The sequence below is a fragment of the Salvelinus alpinus genome, chromosome 9 (genome assembly GCF_045679555.1).
Source record: "Salvelinus alpinus chromosome 9, SLU_Salpinus.1, whole genome shotgun sequence".
In the NCBI taxonomy this organism is placed as follows: domain Eukaryota; kingdom Metazoa; phylum Chordata; class Actinopteri; order Salmoniformes; family Salmonidae; genus Salvelinus; species Salvelinus alpinus.
This window is the reverse complement of record NC_092094.1, coordinates 55,074,083-55,093,459: the sequence shown is the minus strand read 5'-3', so window position 1 is coordinate 55,093,459 and position 19,377 is coordinate 55,074,083. Positions and strand designations below refer to the sequence as shown.

At 39.3% G+C, this 19,377-nt stretch overlaps 2 protein-coding genes across 4 annotated transcripts; one reads left to right on the top strand and one right to left on the bottom strand.

Moving 5' to 3' along the window:
• Positions 1-2,420: 2,420 nt before the first annotated feature.
• kcnj11l (potassium inwardly rectifying channel subfamily J member 11, like) lies at positions 2,421-19,353 on the top strand. Of its 3 annotated transcripts, none has more exons than XM_071326750.1 (6): positions 2,421-2,546; positions 3,257-3,422; positions 3,761-4,000; positions 4,201-4,470; positions 6,795-7,002; positions 14,972-19,353. In XM_071326750.1, exons 2-6 carry the CDS (start codon positions 3,261-3,263, stop codon positions 15,421-15,423), a joined length of 1,332 nt encoding a protein of 443 aa, XP_071182851.1. In that variant the 5' UTR covers positions 2,421-2,546; positions 3,257-3,260; the 3' UTR covers positions 15,424-19,353. The 3 variants fall into 3 exon arrangements, with proteins under 3 accessions (XP_071182851.1, XP_071182848.1, XP_071182850.1); XM_071326747.1 differs by having other exon boundaries at positions 3,231-3,422; XM_071326749.1 differs by lacking the exon at positions 2,421-2,546 and adding an exon at positions 2,658-2,958 and having other exon boundaries at positions 3,231-3,422.
• cd59b (CD59 molecule (CD59 blood group) b) lies at positions 16,322-18,244 on the bottom strand. The gene is made up of 4 exons (XM_071326751.1): positions 18,186-18,244; positions 17,902-17,978; positions 17,444-17,545; positions 16,322-17,235 (listed from the first exon to the last, which is right to left on the bottom strand). The coding sequence occupies exons 2-4, from the start codon at positions 17,954-17,956 to the stop codon at positions 17,036-17,038; spliced, it is 357 nt and encodes a 118-aa protein (XP_071182852.1). The 5' UTR covers positions 17,957-17,978; positions 18,186-18,244; the 3' UTR covers positions 16,322-17,035.
• Positions 19,354-19,377: the final 24 nt, after the last annotated feature.

Below are 19,377 nucleotides of genomic sequence, written 5' to 3'. Positions count from 1 at the left end.
GATGCCATCTATTTAGTGAAGTGCACCAGTCCCTCCTGCAGCAAAGCACCCCCACACAACATGATGCTGCCACCCCTGTGCTTCACGGTTGGGATGGTGTTCTTCGGCTTGCAAGCCTCCCCCTTTTTCCTCCAAACATAATGATGGTCATTATGGCCAAACAGTTCTATTTTTGTTTCATCAGACCAGAGGACATTTCTCCAAGAAATATGATCTTTGTCCCCATGTGCAGTTGCAAACCGTAGTCTGGCTTTTTTATGGCGGTTTTGGAGCAATGGCTTCTTCCTTGCTGAGCGGCCATTCAGGTTATGTCGATATAGGACTAGTTTTACTTTGGATATAGATACTTTTGTACCTGTTTCCTCCAGTATCTTCACAAGGTCCTTTGCTGTTGTTCTGGGATTGATTTGCACTTTTCGCACCAAAGTACGTTCATCTCTAGGAGACAGAACGCGTCTCCTTCCTGAACTGCATGACGGCTGCGTGGTCCCATGGTGTTTATCCTTGCGTACTATTGTTTGTATAGATGAACGTGGTACCAATCAGGTGTTTGGAAATTGCTCCCAAGGATGAACTAGACTTGTGGAGGTCTATAATTTATTTTCTGAAGTCTTGACTGATTTCTGTTGATTTTCCCATGATGTCAAGCAAGAGGCACTGAGTTTGAAGGTAGGCCTTGAAATACATCCACAGGTACACCTCCAATTGACTCAAATTAGCCTATCAGAATCTTCTAAAGCCATGTGTCACGATCGTCTTGACGTGGAAGAGAGGACCAAAACGCAGCGTGTGGAAAATACATCTTTTAATGAAGGGAAAAAACAAACACTTACAAAATGAACGTGAAGCTAAACCGAACTAAGTGCACACATGCAACATAGAACATAGACAATTACCCACATTAACCTAGTGCCCATGGCTGTCTTAAATATGGCTCCCAATCAGAGACAATTAATGACATCTGTCTCTGATTGAGAACCATTCAGGCAACCATAGACACAGCTAGACACCTACACTAAACACAAACCCATCTACTCTACTTAACCCCCTAAACCATACAACCACCCTAGACAATACAAAAACACATACATTCCCCATGTCACACCCTGACCTAACTAAAATAATAAAGGAAACAAAGAATACTAAGGCCAGGGCGTGACACCATGACATAATTTTCTGGAATTTGCCAAGCTGTTTAAAGGCACTGTCAACTTAGTGTATGTACACTTCTGACCCACTGGAATTGTGATAGAGTGAATTATAAGTGAAATAGTCTGTCTGAAAACAATTGTTGGAAAAATTACTTGTGTCATGCACAAAGTAGATGTCCTAACCGACTTGCCAAAACTATAGTTTGTTAACAAGAAATTTGTGGAGTTGTTGAAAAACGAGTTTTAATGACTCCAACCTAAGTGTATGTAAACTTCTGACTTCAACTGTATATAGAGAACAGATCAAACTTTTAATGGTTGAGTGGCTAGCCATATCCTTTTTTATCTGTTTCGCCGTGTAGTGACTGTCAATTTAGAAGCCTTTGTTAGGTGATATGTGGTAGTAGTTTCCTAATAGATCAGAGTGGTAGCGGGTCTAAAACCTTTTCATGTCCATTTGATCTGTTTTGCCCTGTTTTGCCCTGTAATCACTAGAGGTGCAAGTGATATAAAACACCTAGTATTCCTTAATATGATATAATATGCAAATGTCTACAGCCAGCCTGCTTGCTCTAATCGTTTGTAATTACAGTAAAATACTGTAGAAATAATTTTCCTACAGTTTAATAGTAACTTTTACTCTTTTGTACTGTTTCATTGCTCTGGCATTAAGTTACAATGAATATATCAGTATTGTATTGGCACTATCCAGAGATAGTCAGGGGTATATCATAAGATATATTGTTGTAATTACAATTATTTTGTAATACACTGGACATTTGATTACAGTAAAATATGTGGTACTGTAAAATTGATTACTGTAAAATGTATCACAGTAGCTGTAACTACAGTAACTGACAGCCAACTGCTGTCAGTAAATTACTGTACATTTTACAGGAAATGTTTTACAATGAAATTTACAGACTGTGTGATAAAGTTCCAGTTCCCCATAGACACAGATAGGATCAGCAAATACTACGCCATTCCATTCAATCCCAATCTTAATCTAAAATACAAAATGGACTATTAGCAGCTTCTGCGTTTCTTTTCTTGTGGAGTTAAGACACACGTTTATATCAATGAAGTATGAAGAAAAAATATTTTACAGAAAGGAAAAAGCTAAAGAAATCGCTAATTGTTTACAAAAATGAACTTGTAAATAATTGTTCATAAAATGTTGCTTTTCAATTTCTTTGAATCACAATATCCAATCAATTCAATTGACCTCAACCTGCAAACTGCATTAAGTGCATTGGGGTCAGTGGTCCACTCAGGATACATTTGACATTCTGCAACAGCGCCAGTACAATGGACTGGGGACACACGTAGCTCTAAAATCATCTTGGTTATTTGTTCAATTTATTTTCCAAAAGACTCACTGCCACTTATATCGAGGTAAGATATGTGTTTATCATATTGTGAAACCATAGGCGTGAAACTCAGTGAATGTAATAATTACAAATCCTACATTCTCATCATCGTCACCACCCTGACTACAGATGTTTACGTCGGCCGCGCGAGCCAGTCACCTTCCTAAATCTTGTGCACCTGCTTCTTGTACAGTGCACGCGACTAGATGTCATGTGTTGTTAATATTATACACTCGCTTGGCGACTAAATTGTTCAAATTCTAGCATTTTATATAAGCTTGCTAGTAAGCAAGTCTTTCTAAAATAGATGCTTTGTTCGTTCAATTGCCTTCATGGCTGAAGTGGCTAAACTAGCTAGCTGGCTAGAATAGCTAGCTAGCATAGCCTGATAAAAATATTATGGCGAATATCGTTTAATTATTCAGCTACTTTCAAAGGTAACGTTACACCTGCATTTGCATATCCAATGACTGCGATAAACCTATGCTAGTGTAGACTATTTTGAAACGTTACAAGCTTAAAAATGAATGACTCATGATATTATGTAATGACTACTGTATGTAATGATTTGGCATCAGGATGCTGTTTTTTGCATTAATTGTCCCTAATAGATATCTATCTGGAAAAATGTTTCAGTTGATATATGATGTATTCAATTGACATATTTTGTTTTCACAGATTTTAATCAAATAAAGTGTGCTCTTTCCAGTGAAATACATAATTTTTCCTCACCAGCAATATGCTGGCCCGGAAGGGCCCACTACTACCGGATGGGTTCTTTCTGACCCGACTGGCAGAGAATGCCAAGCAGCCCAACCAGTTCAAAACCAATTCCCAACGGGCCAGGTTTATAACCAAGAATGGATCCTGTAATGTGGCCCACAAGAACATTCGTGAGCAGGTCAGAAACATTTTGAAAATGTCGACTTTTCTTGGCCAAAAATCAAGTGTCTCAGAGTAGGAGTAGCTAATCTAGGATCAGGCCCCACGTCCATGTAATCTTATTCGTTGTGATCTAAAAGGCTAAACTGATCCTTAATGAGCACAACTATTCTGAGACGCTTGATACATATGGATCCCAGATCTCCATTCCACTACAATACTAACCATCTCTAGAATGCAGGCGGAGGAAGCTGGCAGTTGAGCATCATCTAACAAACCCTGTTTGATTTACATTTGATTTACAGTGGAGTTGTACTTGTAATATGGATACTTATTTTCATCTCTTGGCCACCATAGGGCAGATTCCTTCAGGACGTCTTCACGACTATGGTGGACCTAAAATGGCATTACTCCCTCCTCATCTTCACCTCGGCCTTCCTCTGCTCATGGATGCTCTTTGCCATGATGTGGTGGCTCATGGCCTTTGCCCACGGTGACTTGGAACCCCGTGACCCAAACGGGGAGCCCGGGCCCGTGCCCTGTGTCACTGCCATTAACTCCTTTACCTCTGCCTTCCTCTTCTCCATCGAAGTGCAGGTAAGCATCCACTTACCAAACCTTTTGACATTGGTTTTGTAAAACATTTTTGGAGATAGTTTTGTACAACCATATCAAACTACACTTAATGGGACAGTTAGAATTTTTAAATAATTTGCCTACCCTTTTGTCTCACATGAATTAAATTGTCTTGTAGTATGTAGTCATTATCTGATTTTACATGTCCATCTGTCCTCCAGGTGACGATAGGTTTTGGGGGGCGAATGGTGACAGAGGAGTGTCCGCTGGCCATCATGGTGCTGATCGTCCAGAACATTCTCGGGCTGATCGTCAATGCTGTGATGCTTGGCTGTGTCTTCATGAAGACTGCTCAGGCTAACAGGCGAGCAGAGACCCTCATCTTCTCCCGGAACGCAGTGATCGCACCACGCCAAGGCCGGCCCACGTTCATGTTCCGCTTGGGTGACCTGCGGAAGAGCATGATCATCTCGGCCACTATTCAACTCCAGGTTATGCTCAGGGCCTAGTTTTTCAAAAGTTATCTGGATTTCGCCTATCGGATAGGATTAAATGCATAGAAACAGAATGAATAGATCAGAAGTCCCCATTCAAGTCAATGAGTCGTCCATTCTATTCATATGCATTTAATCCTATCTGATACTGGGCCCAGGATATACAGTAATTGGTAGCGCTGGGAATTGCCAGGGACCTCAAGATACGATATTATCACGACACTTAGGTGCCGATATGTATTGTGATTCTCACAATTGTGCCTTCAGAAAGTATTCACACACCTTGACTTTTTCCACATTTTGATGTGTTACAGCCTGAATTTTTAAAATTGATTACATTTAGATTTCTTGTCTCTGGCCTATAAACAATACCACATAATGTCAACGTGGAATTATCTTTTTAGAAATGTTTACAAATTAAGACAAAATGTAAAGCTGAAATGTCTTGAGTCAATAAGTATTCAACCCCTTTGTTATGGCAAGCCTAAATAAGTTCAGGAGTAAAAACAAGTCACATAATAAGTTGCATGAACTCTCTCTGTGTGCAATAATAGTGTTTAACATGAGTTTTGAAAGACTACCTCATCTCTGTACCCCAAACTTAAAATTATCTGTAAGGTTACTCAGTTGAGCAGTGAATTTCAAACACAGATTCAACCGCAAAGACCAGGGAAAGAAGGGCACCTATTAGTAGATGGGTAAAACATTAAATATCCCTTTGAGCATGGTGAAGCTATTAATTACACTTTGGACAGGATACAAAGCGTAATGTTTGGGGCACATCCAACACATCACTGAGTACCAATCTTAATATTTTCAAGCATGGTGCTGGCTGCATTATGTTATAGGTATGCTTGTTATCGGCAAGGACTACAGAGTTTTTTGGGATAGAAAGAAACGGAATAGAGCAGGCAAAATCCTAGAGGAAAACCTGGTTCAGTCTTCTTTCCAACAGACACTGGGAAACAAATTCACCTTTCAGTAGGACAATAACCTAAAACACAAGGCCAAATATACACTGGAGTTGCTTACTAAGATGACATTAATTGTTCCTAAATGGCCTCGTTACAGTTTTGACTTAAATTGGCATGAAAATCTATGGTAAGACGTGAAAATGGCTGTCTAGCAATGATCAACAACCAACTTGACAGACCTTGAAGAATTTAATAAATAGTAATGTGCACATATTGTACAATCCAGGTGTGCAAAGCTCTTAAGAGACTTAACCAGAAAGACTCACTGCTGTAATCACTGCCAAACAGGGGGTTGAATATTTATCTAATGAAGATATATTAGTGTTATATTTTTCATGCATTTTTTTTTTTTTTACATATGTTAGAATTTTTCTTCCACTTTGACATTAGAGTATTTTGTGTAGATCATTGACAAAAAAATGATAGTTAAATCAATTTTAATCCCACTTTGTACCACAAATAAATGTTGTGTTTCGATACTGATATTATTGTGATTCGATGTTCCAAACATTGCTCACCATATGTCTGCTGCAGAGGGGCAAGAGAGCCATGAGAAAACAAGTTTTCATCAGTCATGGAAATAAGTACTGAAAACAAATTGGCTCCCTATTTAAAAAGAAGATGGAGAACAATCTTTGAAGGGAAAAAAAATAGTTTTGGTGTAGGTACAGCCAACTAGCGCAGAAATAATATTGCGATATTGTCAAACCGATACGATATATCGTTAAAAATAATATTTGACCCAGCTGGTCATCTATGAACGTTTAAACATCTTGAAGAACAATCTGGCCTTAAATGTCCATGTACTCTTATAATCTCCACCCGGCACAGCCATAAGAGGACTGGCCACCCCTCAGAGCCTGGTTTCTCAGTTTCATCCTAGGTTCCGGCCTTTCTAGGGAGTTTTTCTAGCCACCGTGCTTCTACATATGCATTGCTTGCTGTTTGGGGTTTTAGGCTGGGTTTCTGTATAGCACTTTGTGACATATTCTGATGTAAAAAGGGCTTTATAAATACATTTGATTGATTGATCCCGATATGTAACTATTATTTTTCCCCCCGATCACTAGTAATTGGGACCATCAGCGTAAATGTGAGGTGCTAGTTTTGGGTTCAAATGCAGTATATTCACACTGTTATTACTGTGCAATAACCTCTTTAATCACAACATGTACATTTATGGGTTATGTATGGTTATGAAAGTATTTTCAATAAGTGCTCAGTTAGGTAGCTGATAATGGTTTTAACAGATGACCGATATCATGTGAAACCATTGACGGTACTTGAGCTGTAGTGAGTGATGAGGAGCTCTCTAACATGTCCCCTCTCTCTGTCTGCCGGTGGCAGGTGATCCGCCGGACGGTCACCACTGAGGGTGAGGTGATCCCTGTCTGCCAGCTGGATATCCAGGTGGAGAATCCCCTTAGGAGCAACGGCATCTTCCTGGTGTCCCCTCTCATCATTAGTCACACCATAGAACGTGGCAGCCCACTCTATGAGGTCTCCGCCCACTCCCTGGCCACAGAGGACATGGAGATCATTGTTATTCTTGAAGGTAGGATGGGAGATGATGATGTGTTGTTCATAGTGTCATGTCTTTGGCATCATTAAACTGAAGACTTAGTTTTTATCAAAGATTCTCTGTAATTAGTATTACGCGATTAAACTGATTAATCATGTAACTGTAATTAACTAGGAAGTCGGGGCACCAAGGAAAATATTTAGATTACAAAGTTATAATTTTCCTAATATAACTTTTCAGATATTTTATATCTGATCAATTAGTCTTCAAATTAATTATTTATTTATTTTACCTCACGTTAGTCTCATTCCAAACGTCGTAAATTGTTGGTTATCTGCACGAACCCAGTCTTCACTATGAGTCATCCATACATCAATTGTCTTAAATCATTTATTTATTAACTAACTAAACAATCACAGAAGTGCACACACAAACAAACAAAGTAAATATGGTTACAAGAAATGATAGGGGAATGTGCCCTAGTAGGCTAAACCGGCATGGCGGCTTGTTAGACAAAAGGGGAGTGTGGGTCAGCTGAGAAGTCACTACAGAGTTGATAACTATAACAATTGAAATGTTAATCCTTTGCACATGAACGCTCACTCATGCGGGAACAATTGCAATCAATATATATATTTATGCTCAGTGTGTCGTCGGGATCTCTGCTGAAAAGTTAGTTTCTGTTGGAGAGTTTCCGTCCTCTCTCTCTCTTTTTCTCTGTCGTAGTTAGAATGGATAGTTCAGAGTGACATGCATTCATGTCGTTATGGATAGATGTGTCGGCGGGTTGTTGGTCTTCGCGTTCAATGATACCGAATTCCTAGCTACAGACTGGTAATTAATATCAAAGACTTGTTCTTATTCTGTCGGTATCGATAGTCTAAGAGTTTAACCACGTGGTATGGTTAAAAGATTCAGCCATCTACTCAAACCTTGGCCTTCTCGTTATCGAGGTAAGAGGTAAGAAAGGTAAGGTAAAGGTAAGGTAAGAAAATTGTCCTCTCGTGATTGAGAGTAAACATGGTCTGTTGAGAAATTCTCAAGGTGGGGTTTTTATTCGGAAGTTGCAGAAAAGGGCCTGTCCCAGGATGCCCGACCCTAACTGGGCTCATGGGCGGTCCTCTGATTTAGTTAAACTCAAAAGGGAATTGGAGTTTCCTTCATTAAACAGTCCAAAATCACATTACACAATTTTACAAACAGTATCATCCTCACTCATTCATCTTATACAACAATTAGATGTAAACCTCATATCTGAGGCTATTATATAAACAGCGTTATGGTAATGTGGCCGCACCGTCTCTCATGAGTTTTACAAACTTGTACCAAACGGACCAGTTCGTAGCTGGATTCTTCACCGATCTTTTATACCTTCTCCGGAACATAAATGTTGTTCGGACCTCAAGTTCTGTGAGATGGAAGAAATTCCTTTGTTCTCTATGAAACTTCACTCTGTCTCTATACTGTGGCCATGAGGAGATCATCTCCTCCAGGAATTTACGACCTCTCTGACCACAGCAGCCTAGTTGTAGGAGGCAGGGAGAGGGGGATGGGGCTTGCTGTACCCAAAGAGGGCAACGTCATGACAATAGAGATGGAACGATTCACTGATACGCATCGGTCCCCGGTTCAAATGTTTAAGGGCTAGTGCATCGGGAGCCCAAACCGATTCAACCTCAGCATGAATCGGACAGAAAATAGTTTCAAACGTCACGAACTGCCGGTTCACTAATGTTTATTACTCAGAAAATAACCCTAATCTTTAGTGACTGAATTGATGTGTCCTCTCCTTCAGTAGCCTGTCAAACTAGTCAGAACACAGAGGGCAGCTGCTCGGGCCAAGGAAAGCCTATCCTTGATCTAAAATGTGTATATCTGTGCAGCACCTTCAGCATTCAATTGCGTGTGAAATGGCTTTTGTAATGTCAAATCATTGTTGGGTGATGCTACAAAATGCACTGTAGAAAAATGTGTTTTACCGGCAGAGTTGTGTAGACTGGAGTGGACACAACTCACATCTTGCTTATTGCAAATCTTACCGCTGATTTGGGCTTTTCGATTGCCATGTTCACTATAATGAATTGTTTTGGTAGTTTTGTGTTAACCCATTACATTCGTGGGAATTGGCCTACAGTGCATTCGGAAGGTATTCAGACTAGAGGTCGACCGATTATGATTTTTCGACGCCGATACCGATGCCGATTATTGGAGGACCAAAAAAGCAGATACCGATTAATCGACCGATTAAAAAAAAAATATATATATTTTATTTGTAATAATGACAATTACAACAATACTGAATGAACACTTATTTTAACTTAATATAATACATCAATAAAATCTATTTAGCCTAAAATAAATAATGAAACATGTTCAATTTGATTTAAATAATGCAAAAACAAAGTATTGGAGAAGAAAGTAAAAGTGCAATATGTGCCATGTAAAAAAGCTAACGTTTAAGTTCCTTGCTCAGAACATGAGAACATATGAAAGCTGGTGGTTCCTTTTAACATGAGTCTTCAATATTCCCAGGTAAGAAGTTTTCGGTTGTAGTTATTATAGGAATTATAGGACTATTTCTCTCTATACAATTGTATTTCATATACCTTTGACTATTGGATGTTCTTATAGGCACTTTAGTATTGCCAGTGTAACAGTATAGCTTCCGTCCCTCTCCTCGCCCCTACCTGAGCTCGAACCAGGAACACATCGACAACAGCCACCCTCGAAGCATCGTTACCCATCGCTCCACAAAAGCCCCTCTGCAAGGGGAACAACTACTCCAAGTCTCAGAGCGAGTGACGTCACCGATTGAAACGCAATTAGCGCGCACCCCGCTAACTAGCTAGCCATTTTACATCGGTTAAACCAGCCTAATCTCGGGAGTTGATAGGCTTGAAGTCATAAACAGCTCAATGCTTGAAGCATTGTGAAGAGCTGCTGGCAAAACGCACGAAAGTGCTGTTTGAATGAATGCGTACGAGCCTGCTGGTGCCTACCATCGCTCAGTCAGACTGTTATATCAAATCATAGACTTAATTATAACATAATAACACACAGAAATACGAGCCTTTGGTCATTAATATGGTCGAATCCGGAAACTATCATTTCGAAAACAAAACATTTTTTCTTTCAGTGAAATACGGAACCGTTCCGTATTTTATCTAACGGGTGGCATCCATAAGTCTAAATATTCCTGTTACATTGCACAACCTTCAATGTTATGTCATAATTACGTAAAATTCTGGCAAATTAGTGCAATGTAATATACTTTTATTTTGAAGGCTAATCGCAAAGTCCACTATTGTGCCTAATCCTTATTGTGGCTAGCTTCACAACACATAACCCGGTCCCGTCGAGCCTCACTAGCCAGATGAAGCTAGCTGGCTGCTTATAACGTTAGCTTTGGACAACATTTATTTTCATGAACTGAAGTTCAATTTCAATAGGCGAACAACAAGTGGCAACCTAGCTAATACTTACTTACAAGGATTCCTAAATCATTGTTAAGAATAATGAAAATGAACTAGTAATTGTTTTCAGGCTGATTGTATTGGTGCTAGCTAGGTACCAAGCTAATTTCCTGATATCCAATTGGTAGTTACAGTCTTGTCCCATCGCTGCAACTCCCCTATGGACTTGGGAGAGGCCATGCGTCCTCCGAAAAACAACCCTGCCACTGCTCGCTTAACCCGGAAGCCAGCCGCACCAATATGTCGAAGAAAACACTGTCCAGCTGGCGACTGATGTCAGCTTGCAGGCTCCCGGCCCGCCACAAGGGGTTGCTAGAGTGCAATGGGACAAGGCTGTCCCGGCCGTCCAAACCCTCCCCTAACCCGGACGACACTGGGCCAATTGTGCGCCGCCTCATGGGTCTCCCGGTCACGGCCGGCTGTGACACAGCCCGGGTCTACAGCTACGTCTCAACCACTGCGAAGCAGTGCCTTAGACTGCTGCGCCACTCGGGAGGCCTGCCTAGTCACTTTTACCCCTACTTACCAGTCAAAAGTTTGGACACCAACTCATTCCAGGGTTTTTCTTTATTTTACTATTTTCTACATTGTAGAATAATAGGGAAGACATAAAAAACTATGAAATAACACATATGGAATCATGTAGTAACCAAAAAAGTGTGAAACAAATCACAATATATTTTATATTTGAGATTCTACAAAGTAGCAATCCTTTGCCTCGATGACAGCTTTGTACACTATTGGCATTCTCTCAACCAGCTTAATGAGGTTGTCACCTGGAATGCATTTCAATTAATAGGTGTGTCTTGTTAAAAGTCAATTATTGGATTTTCTTTCCTTAATGCATTTGAGCCAATCAGTTCTGTTGTGACAAGATAGGGGTGATATACAGAAGATAGCCCTATTTGGTAAAACAGCAAGTCCATATTATGGCAAGAACAGCTCAAATAAGCAAAGAGAAATGACAGTCCATCATTACTTAAAGACATGAAGGTCAGTCAATCTGGAAAATTTCAAGAACTTTGAAAGTGTCTTCAAGTGGAGTCGCAAAAGCCATCAAGCGCTATGATGAAACTGGCTCTCATGAGGACCGACCCAGAGTTACCTCTGCTGCAGAGGATAAGTTCATTCGAGTTACCAGCCTCAGAAATTGCAGATCTAATAAATGCTTCACAGAGTTCAAGTAACAGACGCATCTCAACATCAACTGTTCAGAGGAGGCTGCGTGAATCAGGCCTTAATGGTCAAATTGCTGCAAAGAAACCACGACTAAAGGACACCAATAAGAAAAAGAGACTTGCTTGGGCCAAGAAACACGAACAATGGACATTAGACCGGTGGAAATCTGTCCTTTAGTCTGATGAGTCCAAATTTGAGATTTTTGGTTCCAACCGCCGTGTTTTTGTGAGACGCAGAGTAGGTGAACGGATGATCTCTGCAGGTGTGGTTCCCACCGTGAAGCATGGAGGAGGAGGTGTGATGGTGCTTTGCTGGTCACACTGTCAGTGATTTATTTAGAATTCCAGACACACTTAACCAGCAATGCTACCACAGCATTCTGCAGCGATACACCATCCCAACTGGTTTGCGCTTAGTGGGACTATCATTTGTTTTTCAACAGGACAATGACCCAACACACCTCCAGGCTGTGTAAGGGCTATTTGACCAAGAAGGAGAGTGATGGAGTGCTGCATCAGATGACCTGGCCTCCATAATCCCCCGACCTCAACCCAATTGAGATTGTTTGGGATGAGTTGGACCGCAGAGTGAAGGAAAATCAGCCAACAAGTGCTTAGCATATGTGGGAATTCCTTCAAGACTGTTGGAAAAGCATTCTAGGTGAAGCTGGTTGAGAGAATCCCAAGAGTGTGCAAAGCTGTTAAAGGCAAAGGGTGGCTACTTTAAAGAATCTCAAATATAAAATATATTTTGATTTAACACTTTTTTTTGGTAACTACATGATTCCGTAAGTGTTATTACATAGTTTTGATCTCTTCTTTAAAACCTTTTCTCAATAGGGGGGCGCTATTTTCACTTTGTAAAAAATCGTTCCCAAATTAAACTGCCTCGTACTCAATTCTTGCTCGTACAATATGCATATTATTATTACTATTGGATAGAAAACACTCTCTAGTTTCTAAAACCGTTTGAATTATATCTGAGTAAAACAGAACTCATTTTGCAGCAAACTTCCTGCCAGGAAGTGAAAAATCTGAAATCGAGGCTCTGTTCCAGGGCCTTCCTATTAATTTGCCTGAAATCTATGGACTACATGCACTGCATACGCCTTCCACTAGATGTCACCAGGCAGTGAGGGGTGGAATGGGGTGTCTAGCTTGATCTGAGGCCGAACAAGAGCTTTTGGAATGACGTGACCAGAATTTTCATTGTCTTGGAAGGCGCGAGAAGGGACCCCAGATTGCGTTCTGAAAAGCTTTCGGTATAGACGTTAGATATCTCCGGCTCTGATTTTATTTGATATATGTGTTAAAAACATCATAAAGTAGTTATTTTAAACCAAGTTATATCAGTTTATATCAGTTTATTGTGATTTTCTGCATTTTCTTTTCTTTGCGTTATGTGAAGTTGGGCACGTTTGCGCCACATGGCTAGCTTTGGTTGCTAATTCGACAGGAGAAGAGGACATTCTACAACCAAACAACGATTATTCTGGACAAAGGACAACTTGTACAACATTCTGATGGAAGCTCATCAAAAGTAGGAACCATTTATGATGTTATTTCGTATTTCTGTTGAAAATGTTTAGTCATATTTTCCGCCCTGATTTTGGGCGCTGTCTCGCTATAACGTAAGCTGTATGTCGTACTAAAGTTATTTAAAAAAAATATAAAACAGCGGTTGCATTAAGAACTAGTGTATCTTTCATTTGCTGTACAACATGTATTTTTTAGTAAAGTTTATGATGAGTTATTTGATTAGATTAGGTGACTCTCCAAGATTTCTCCGGACAATTTTGTGCATTTTGACTACGTATTCACATTGTAAAACCACGATTTGTACCGCTAAATATGCACATTTTCGAACAAAACATATATGTATTGTGTAATATGATGTTATAGGACTGTCATTTGATGAAGTTTGTCAAGGTTAGTGAATAAATGTATATCTTTTGCTGGTTTTTTCGCTATCGCTACCTTTGCGGTGAATGAATGCGGTTGTGTGGTTGGCTATTGTAGTAAGCTAATATAATGCTATATTGTGTTTTCGTTGTAAAACACTTAAAAAATCTGAAATATTGGCTGGATTCACAAGATGTTTGTCTTTCATTTGCTGTACACCATGTATTTTTCATAAATGTTTTATGATGAGTATTTAGGTATTTCACGTTGCTCTCTGTAGTTATTCTAGCTGCTTTGGTGATATTTGTGATTGTAGCTGCAATGTAAAACTATAATTTATACCTGAAATATGCACATTTTTCGAACAAAACATATGCTATACAATAAATCTGTTATAAGACTGTCATCTGATGAAGTTGTTTCTTGGTTAGTGACTAATTATATCTTTATTTGGTCGAATTTGTGATAGCTACCTATGCGGTAAAAAAATTGTGAAAATATGCGGTTGAGTCTTTTGCTATCGTGGTTAGCTAATAGAAATACATATTGTGTTTTCGCTGTAAAACATTTTAAAAATCGGAAATGATGGCTGGATTCACAAGATGTGTATCTTTCATTTGGTGTCTTGGACTTGTGATTTCATGATATTTATATGCTAGTATTTACTTGTGGCGCTATGCTAGGCTATGCTAGTCAGCTTTTTTACTAATGAGGATGCTCCCGGATCCGGGATTGTGACCAAGTAGAAGTGAATTAGAATAATTAGAATTATAAACTGTATTTTTAGGCCTTATCAATAGACCAGTGAATTTAATCTTGCTTATTGACTATGTTTGGCATGTCCATGTCCAGACTGCAATTTACAGTAGGTTTTGTCCTATATCAGTGCGAATGCTTTAGCCTATGTTTAACAATGTATTTCCATATTGAAGCAATGCAATGAGAACAATGGGGACTAGAAACATGTTCAACATATTTAGAAAATATGGGGCAAACTAGGCTATAACGGACTAACATTATAATTAGAGTTTATGACTACGTAATACATAAGACTGTAAATACACAACTTGAAGCAACCACATATTTAGCCATGGAGCACATTCTGAGTGAGGGGCCAAGCCTCGAGACATACACAACTTGTTTATTCATCAAGCAAAAAATATTCCTGACGCCAGCACTAACATTTACCATTGCGATAGGTTTGTTAAAATAGAGCCTACAACCTTCAAGTGATAGTTCACTCCAAAATCAAAGTTTGTCAGATGTTTTCAGACCTCAAGTGCTCTACTGTAGCCCTTCAAATTATAGTTTTTTTTGTATACTCTTTCATGTCTACAGTATCACAAACAAATAAATGAATTTTGAATTTCATTCTAAGTAATCAATCATTTTTGGTATTCTGATTTGTCAAAAACAAATGACTGATTTATTGTCTTTGTTGATTGACAGGTGTGGTGGAGACCACAGGTATCACCATGCAGGCGCGTACCTCCTACACCCCCGAGGAGATTCTGTGGGGCCGGCGTTTTGTTTCCATCATGACGGAGGAGGATGGCCGCTACTCAGTGGACTACTCGAAGTTCGGGAACACGGTCCCTGTGCGCATGCCTGCCCTCAGCGCCAAGGAGCTGGACCAGATACGAGGAGTGCAGGAGGGGGACGTGCCTGAAGGCCAGCTACAGGGCTGGGGATTGGTCAGGGCTGGCAGGGGAGGGTTCCGAAGAGGGGGACGGACTTGTGATAGCAGCTCTGCCTCCCGGCCATGGTATGCAGCACAGCCAGAGAAGGAGGAGCATGTGAAAGCAAAGGAGAAGAATGGGCAGAAGAAAACAGTTCAGCTGGAAGAGATTGGTCGAAAGATTGAGGTGGAAGGTCTGGGAGACTTTAGTGACAGAGAATAGTAAAATTGATGCCTGAAAATAAGGTACATGTATTGATATAATGCTCTAGTGAAATGATTACCTTTGTTTTCATTTTTATTTTTGTAAATAGTTGTTGACTTAGGACTTTATTCAGTCCACACCACGGAAGTTTAGTTTTACAGCTGATTGAAATTTAAAGGCAATGTTCCCGCTTTAGCGGAGACTGCATTCATGGTAAACAATGCATATGTTGGCTCAATCAGAAATTACCTTTACATTTCTATTGCGGGTTCTGTAACACTTCAGCTTTACAGATCGAATAGAGCCCTTAGTCAACAGTATTGTCATTCTTATTTTACCTTAACATAAATTAAGTTAAATTGTAAGAAAGCACAAAGTGTAGACTCAAGTAGCTTATTATAATCACAATGGAGAGGGTTCCCAGAATCCTTTTTAGATCCCACTGCATCCCACATAATGCCACGGGATGTTTTTAATATATGTATTTATTTGTATTTATTGATAACCAATATTTGATGTGAACATTCAATATATTCCAAATGTTATGCAAACAACTGGTGTAATTTAATTTCGGGCACATTATTGGCTGGTCAACCATTCGCCGTGCTCCGGTGCATAGTAACTTTCCCTACCCGACAAACTCATTAAATAAAATAAAAAATTGAAACAATTTCCAGAAAAAATAAACTGTATAAATAGTTAAATAATTAAAAGATGCACTTGGCCGTACTTTCAAAAGTGTGTCTTAAATTGCAGTGTGTTGATGGAGAATCCAATACTATTGTTGCTTTTTTGTTTGTTGCTAGCTAGTAAGCTAGCAGCTGGAAACTTAAAAGTCCATTTATGGCAGCTACAGGCTACTGTGGATAACCTCCTTGCTATTATAAACAGGGTTAGAAAGAAATGGGAAACAGTCTCTTTTAAATACCGGTAGGTCATTTTATTGGTTTGGGTGAGTCTTTTACAAGTGAGAATAAAACTGATTGACAATTTACAACTTTTAACATGGTTTTAAATGTTATTGAAACATATTTCTTATCACAACTTAAAACACTGGGGAAATATATTTTCAGCTTACATTTTTTTCAGTCTTGACTTGAGTGAGTAGGTGCCTAGGTGGGTGAATAGATTACTAACATATCCCATCCCATCTGTGCAGCCTATCTTCACGACTATTCTGCGTTCCTAGTGAAATTGATTAATCATCATGGTAAAATGAGGCTGTAGTAAGTGTACATAAAGTGGGAGGAAACCCTCCTTCAGACTACAGTATGGATAGCATGTACTATGTTCCCGGTTATTCATTATTGGATGAACGAGGTTGTCTTAGCCTGATGCTTCTAAAGCGAATGGCCTAACCCAAATATGCACATAACTGTCAAGTATCAATTTACAACAACCAAAATAAATAAACATGGACATTTCTATTTTGAGTGTTCCTCTAGGTTAGTTCACTGAAAAAAAAGCATTTGAGAAAACAGGAAGACTGCAGCTAAGTCGGACATTGTTCATCCACAGTTTAAACAACAAATTTAACTCTATCAACAATAACATAAAATCATATTACTGACTGCAATCAATCTGCAGCTCCATTGACGGCTCTGCGTCAGCTGTCCATGGCAGTTGGAGCTCACAGTGAGGACCACCAAAAGACCAATAGTGACCCCATCAAAGCGAAAACTGGCCCTCTCGTGGCAATAGTGGTACTACTATTACACAGGTTGCTGCTGCAACACCGGTACGTGAATCCGGAGACTGCAGGGAACATCTGGGACAGCCGAGAATTGTCACAGTCTGTGTATCTGATACACTGTCGAATTGTCTTCCCACCTATAAAGAATAAAACTGTTATTCAATTACAATCAAATGCCTTAGACATAAAATAGGAATATACAAAATGTTTCAGCCAATGTCCTACATATGGTGTAATCAGATTTAAATGTACATTTTACCCACCTAAAAGCCTATAGCAAACTTATATTTACATTACATTTTAGTCATATAAGACACTCTTATCCAAAGTTACTTAAAAACACACCTCTTTCACTCAGAGATAAACAGGAATCTTCATAAGTGCAGTCTTGAACATTCTCGCAGCGCCCTGTGTAATCGGAGCACTTGAAGCAACGAAGTGCACAGCCTAAAAATATATATGTTTTTTAATGAGTAGGTTATTTGAAGTCAGAGATATTTTTCAAACATCAACTTGTAAATGTAGTTTGCATCACTCTGAGAGTACAATTAAGTTTGCATGGCTCCGAGGCAAGAAAACGTTTTCAGTGATCTTAAGAATTAACCTACAAACTGCAATTGTTTTCATGCAACATATTAAACATATCACAAACATATCATATATAACATGTCACAAAATGAAGCTATTCTTACAATGAATGAGTTGTGTTTAGCATTCCTCATCTTTCACCAAAAAGTGTGAAATAGCACTAGTCAAACCTCATACAGCAATTTAAAAGCGCACTACAGCCAAAGTGCACTTACCCAAATCGAGTATCCCAAAACAGACCACCAAGCAAAGTCCAAGGGAGCGCTTCATTTTTGCTGCCTTGTTATGTCCCCTAAATATAAGACCGTATTCATTAGGAAAATTTAAAATCTGCAGACAAACTAGATGAAACACATGAATCATCAAGCTGTATCCTTCTTGTAGTAGGCAGTATGTGAAGTCTTAACCATTCCCAGATACCCTCCAAGAATACAAAAGGGAATTAAGACAAAGGTTAAATTAGGTTGCTAACTAGGATACAATCAATACTCACACCTACTCTATTGATTAGCGTTATGCCTCCTCCAAGTTCAGCATGAAATGACCGTTAGCAGTCAGGCTGATCTATCTAATATGAAGACTTCTTTGTCCAGTACAAAGGCTCTCTGTCAAACACAGCTCCTCCCCCAGTCCCCAGAGGAACTGTTCAATTGTGTCTTACTGGTTCTGGCATTCTTTCTATGGATAATATTTCAACAAAACGTGCACCCAGAATACAAATATAATTGTATGTGCATTTTATTAAATGTCATATCAAGATGTATTTTACTTTCCTTACTCTAGTTTTCAGGCCAACCTATGAAAGGGTACCCTAGGTCACTGTGCTGTACCTCAGCTGGAAAACAAACCGATCTGTCAAAATTCAAAAAATGTACTTCATTTATTCAAGTACCTTGTGTTATTACAAATGTGTGTTGCTCCCTGGGAACATTATCCCTCCAACAGCAATGTAGAAAAGTCTAGGGCAACAGAGTACCCTGCACTATTAAGTAACTGGTCTGGAAGGTAGCCTACAAGCGACTGTCAACATTTCATGTACATTTGCTGGAATATGGAGTGTTTCATATGATCAGCAAAATCCTTATATACCTAAAATCTTTTTAGAAATGGCAATGGTTTGTGTATTGGCGTTGCCTGCCTAAAGTTGGATAGGGAACTACCAGTTACCGGGGATGACACTGATTATTCAGACATCTTTTCAGTACGCCCAGCTGGTGTTTACAAAAGGCATACTGTATGTCAGTGTCCAATTCATGACCTCTCTATGGGTCTCGTGTGTAAGCATTTGAATGTGATATCAGTTTGTGCTTTTGACAATATTGCATTGAGAACACTTTTTTCTTTCAAGGGAACTGAAGTAATTGTATTTGATTTATGCAATTAATGTAACAAATGGTTAGTCTTGCAGAATAGAATAACTAATGCAAGAAAGCCATGCCATCTGCACTCTTGAGACAAAGTGGACGTTATGATGACAAAATAATTGGCCCAGCCACTTATCGCTATTGATGGGCCTCAACAAAGACTACTTGATTGGCCTCTTGCTTGTAGGCATGTATACTATTCTACATGATGCTGGGTTTATGTAGGACAAAAGCATTGTTTTGTACAATGAAATCTCTATAAAAAAGTTATAAAATGACTTAATAAATCATTACTTCAGCTTAGTTACCGCTTGATTTGTGAACCTC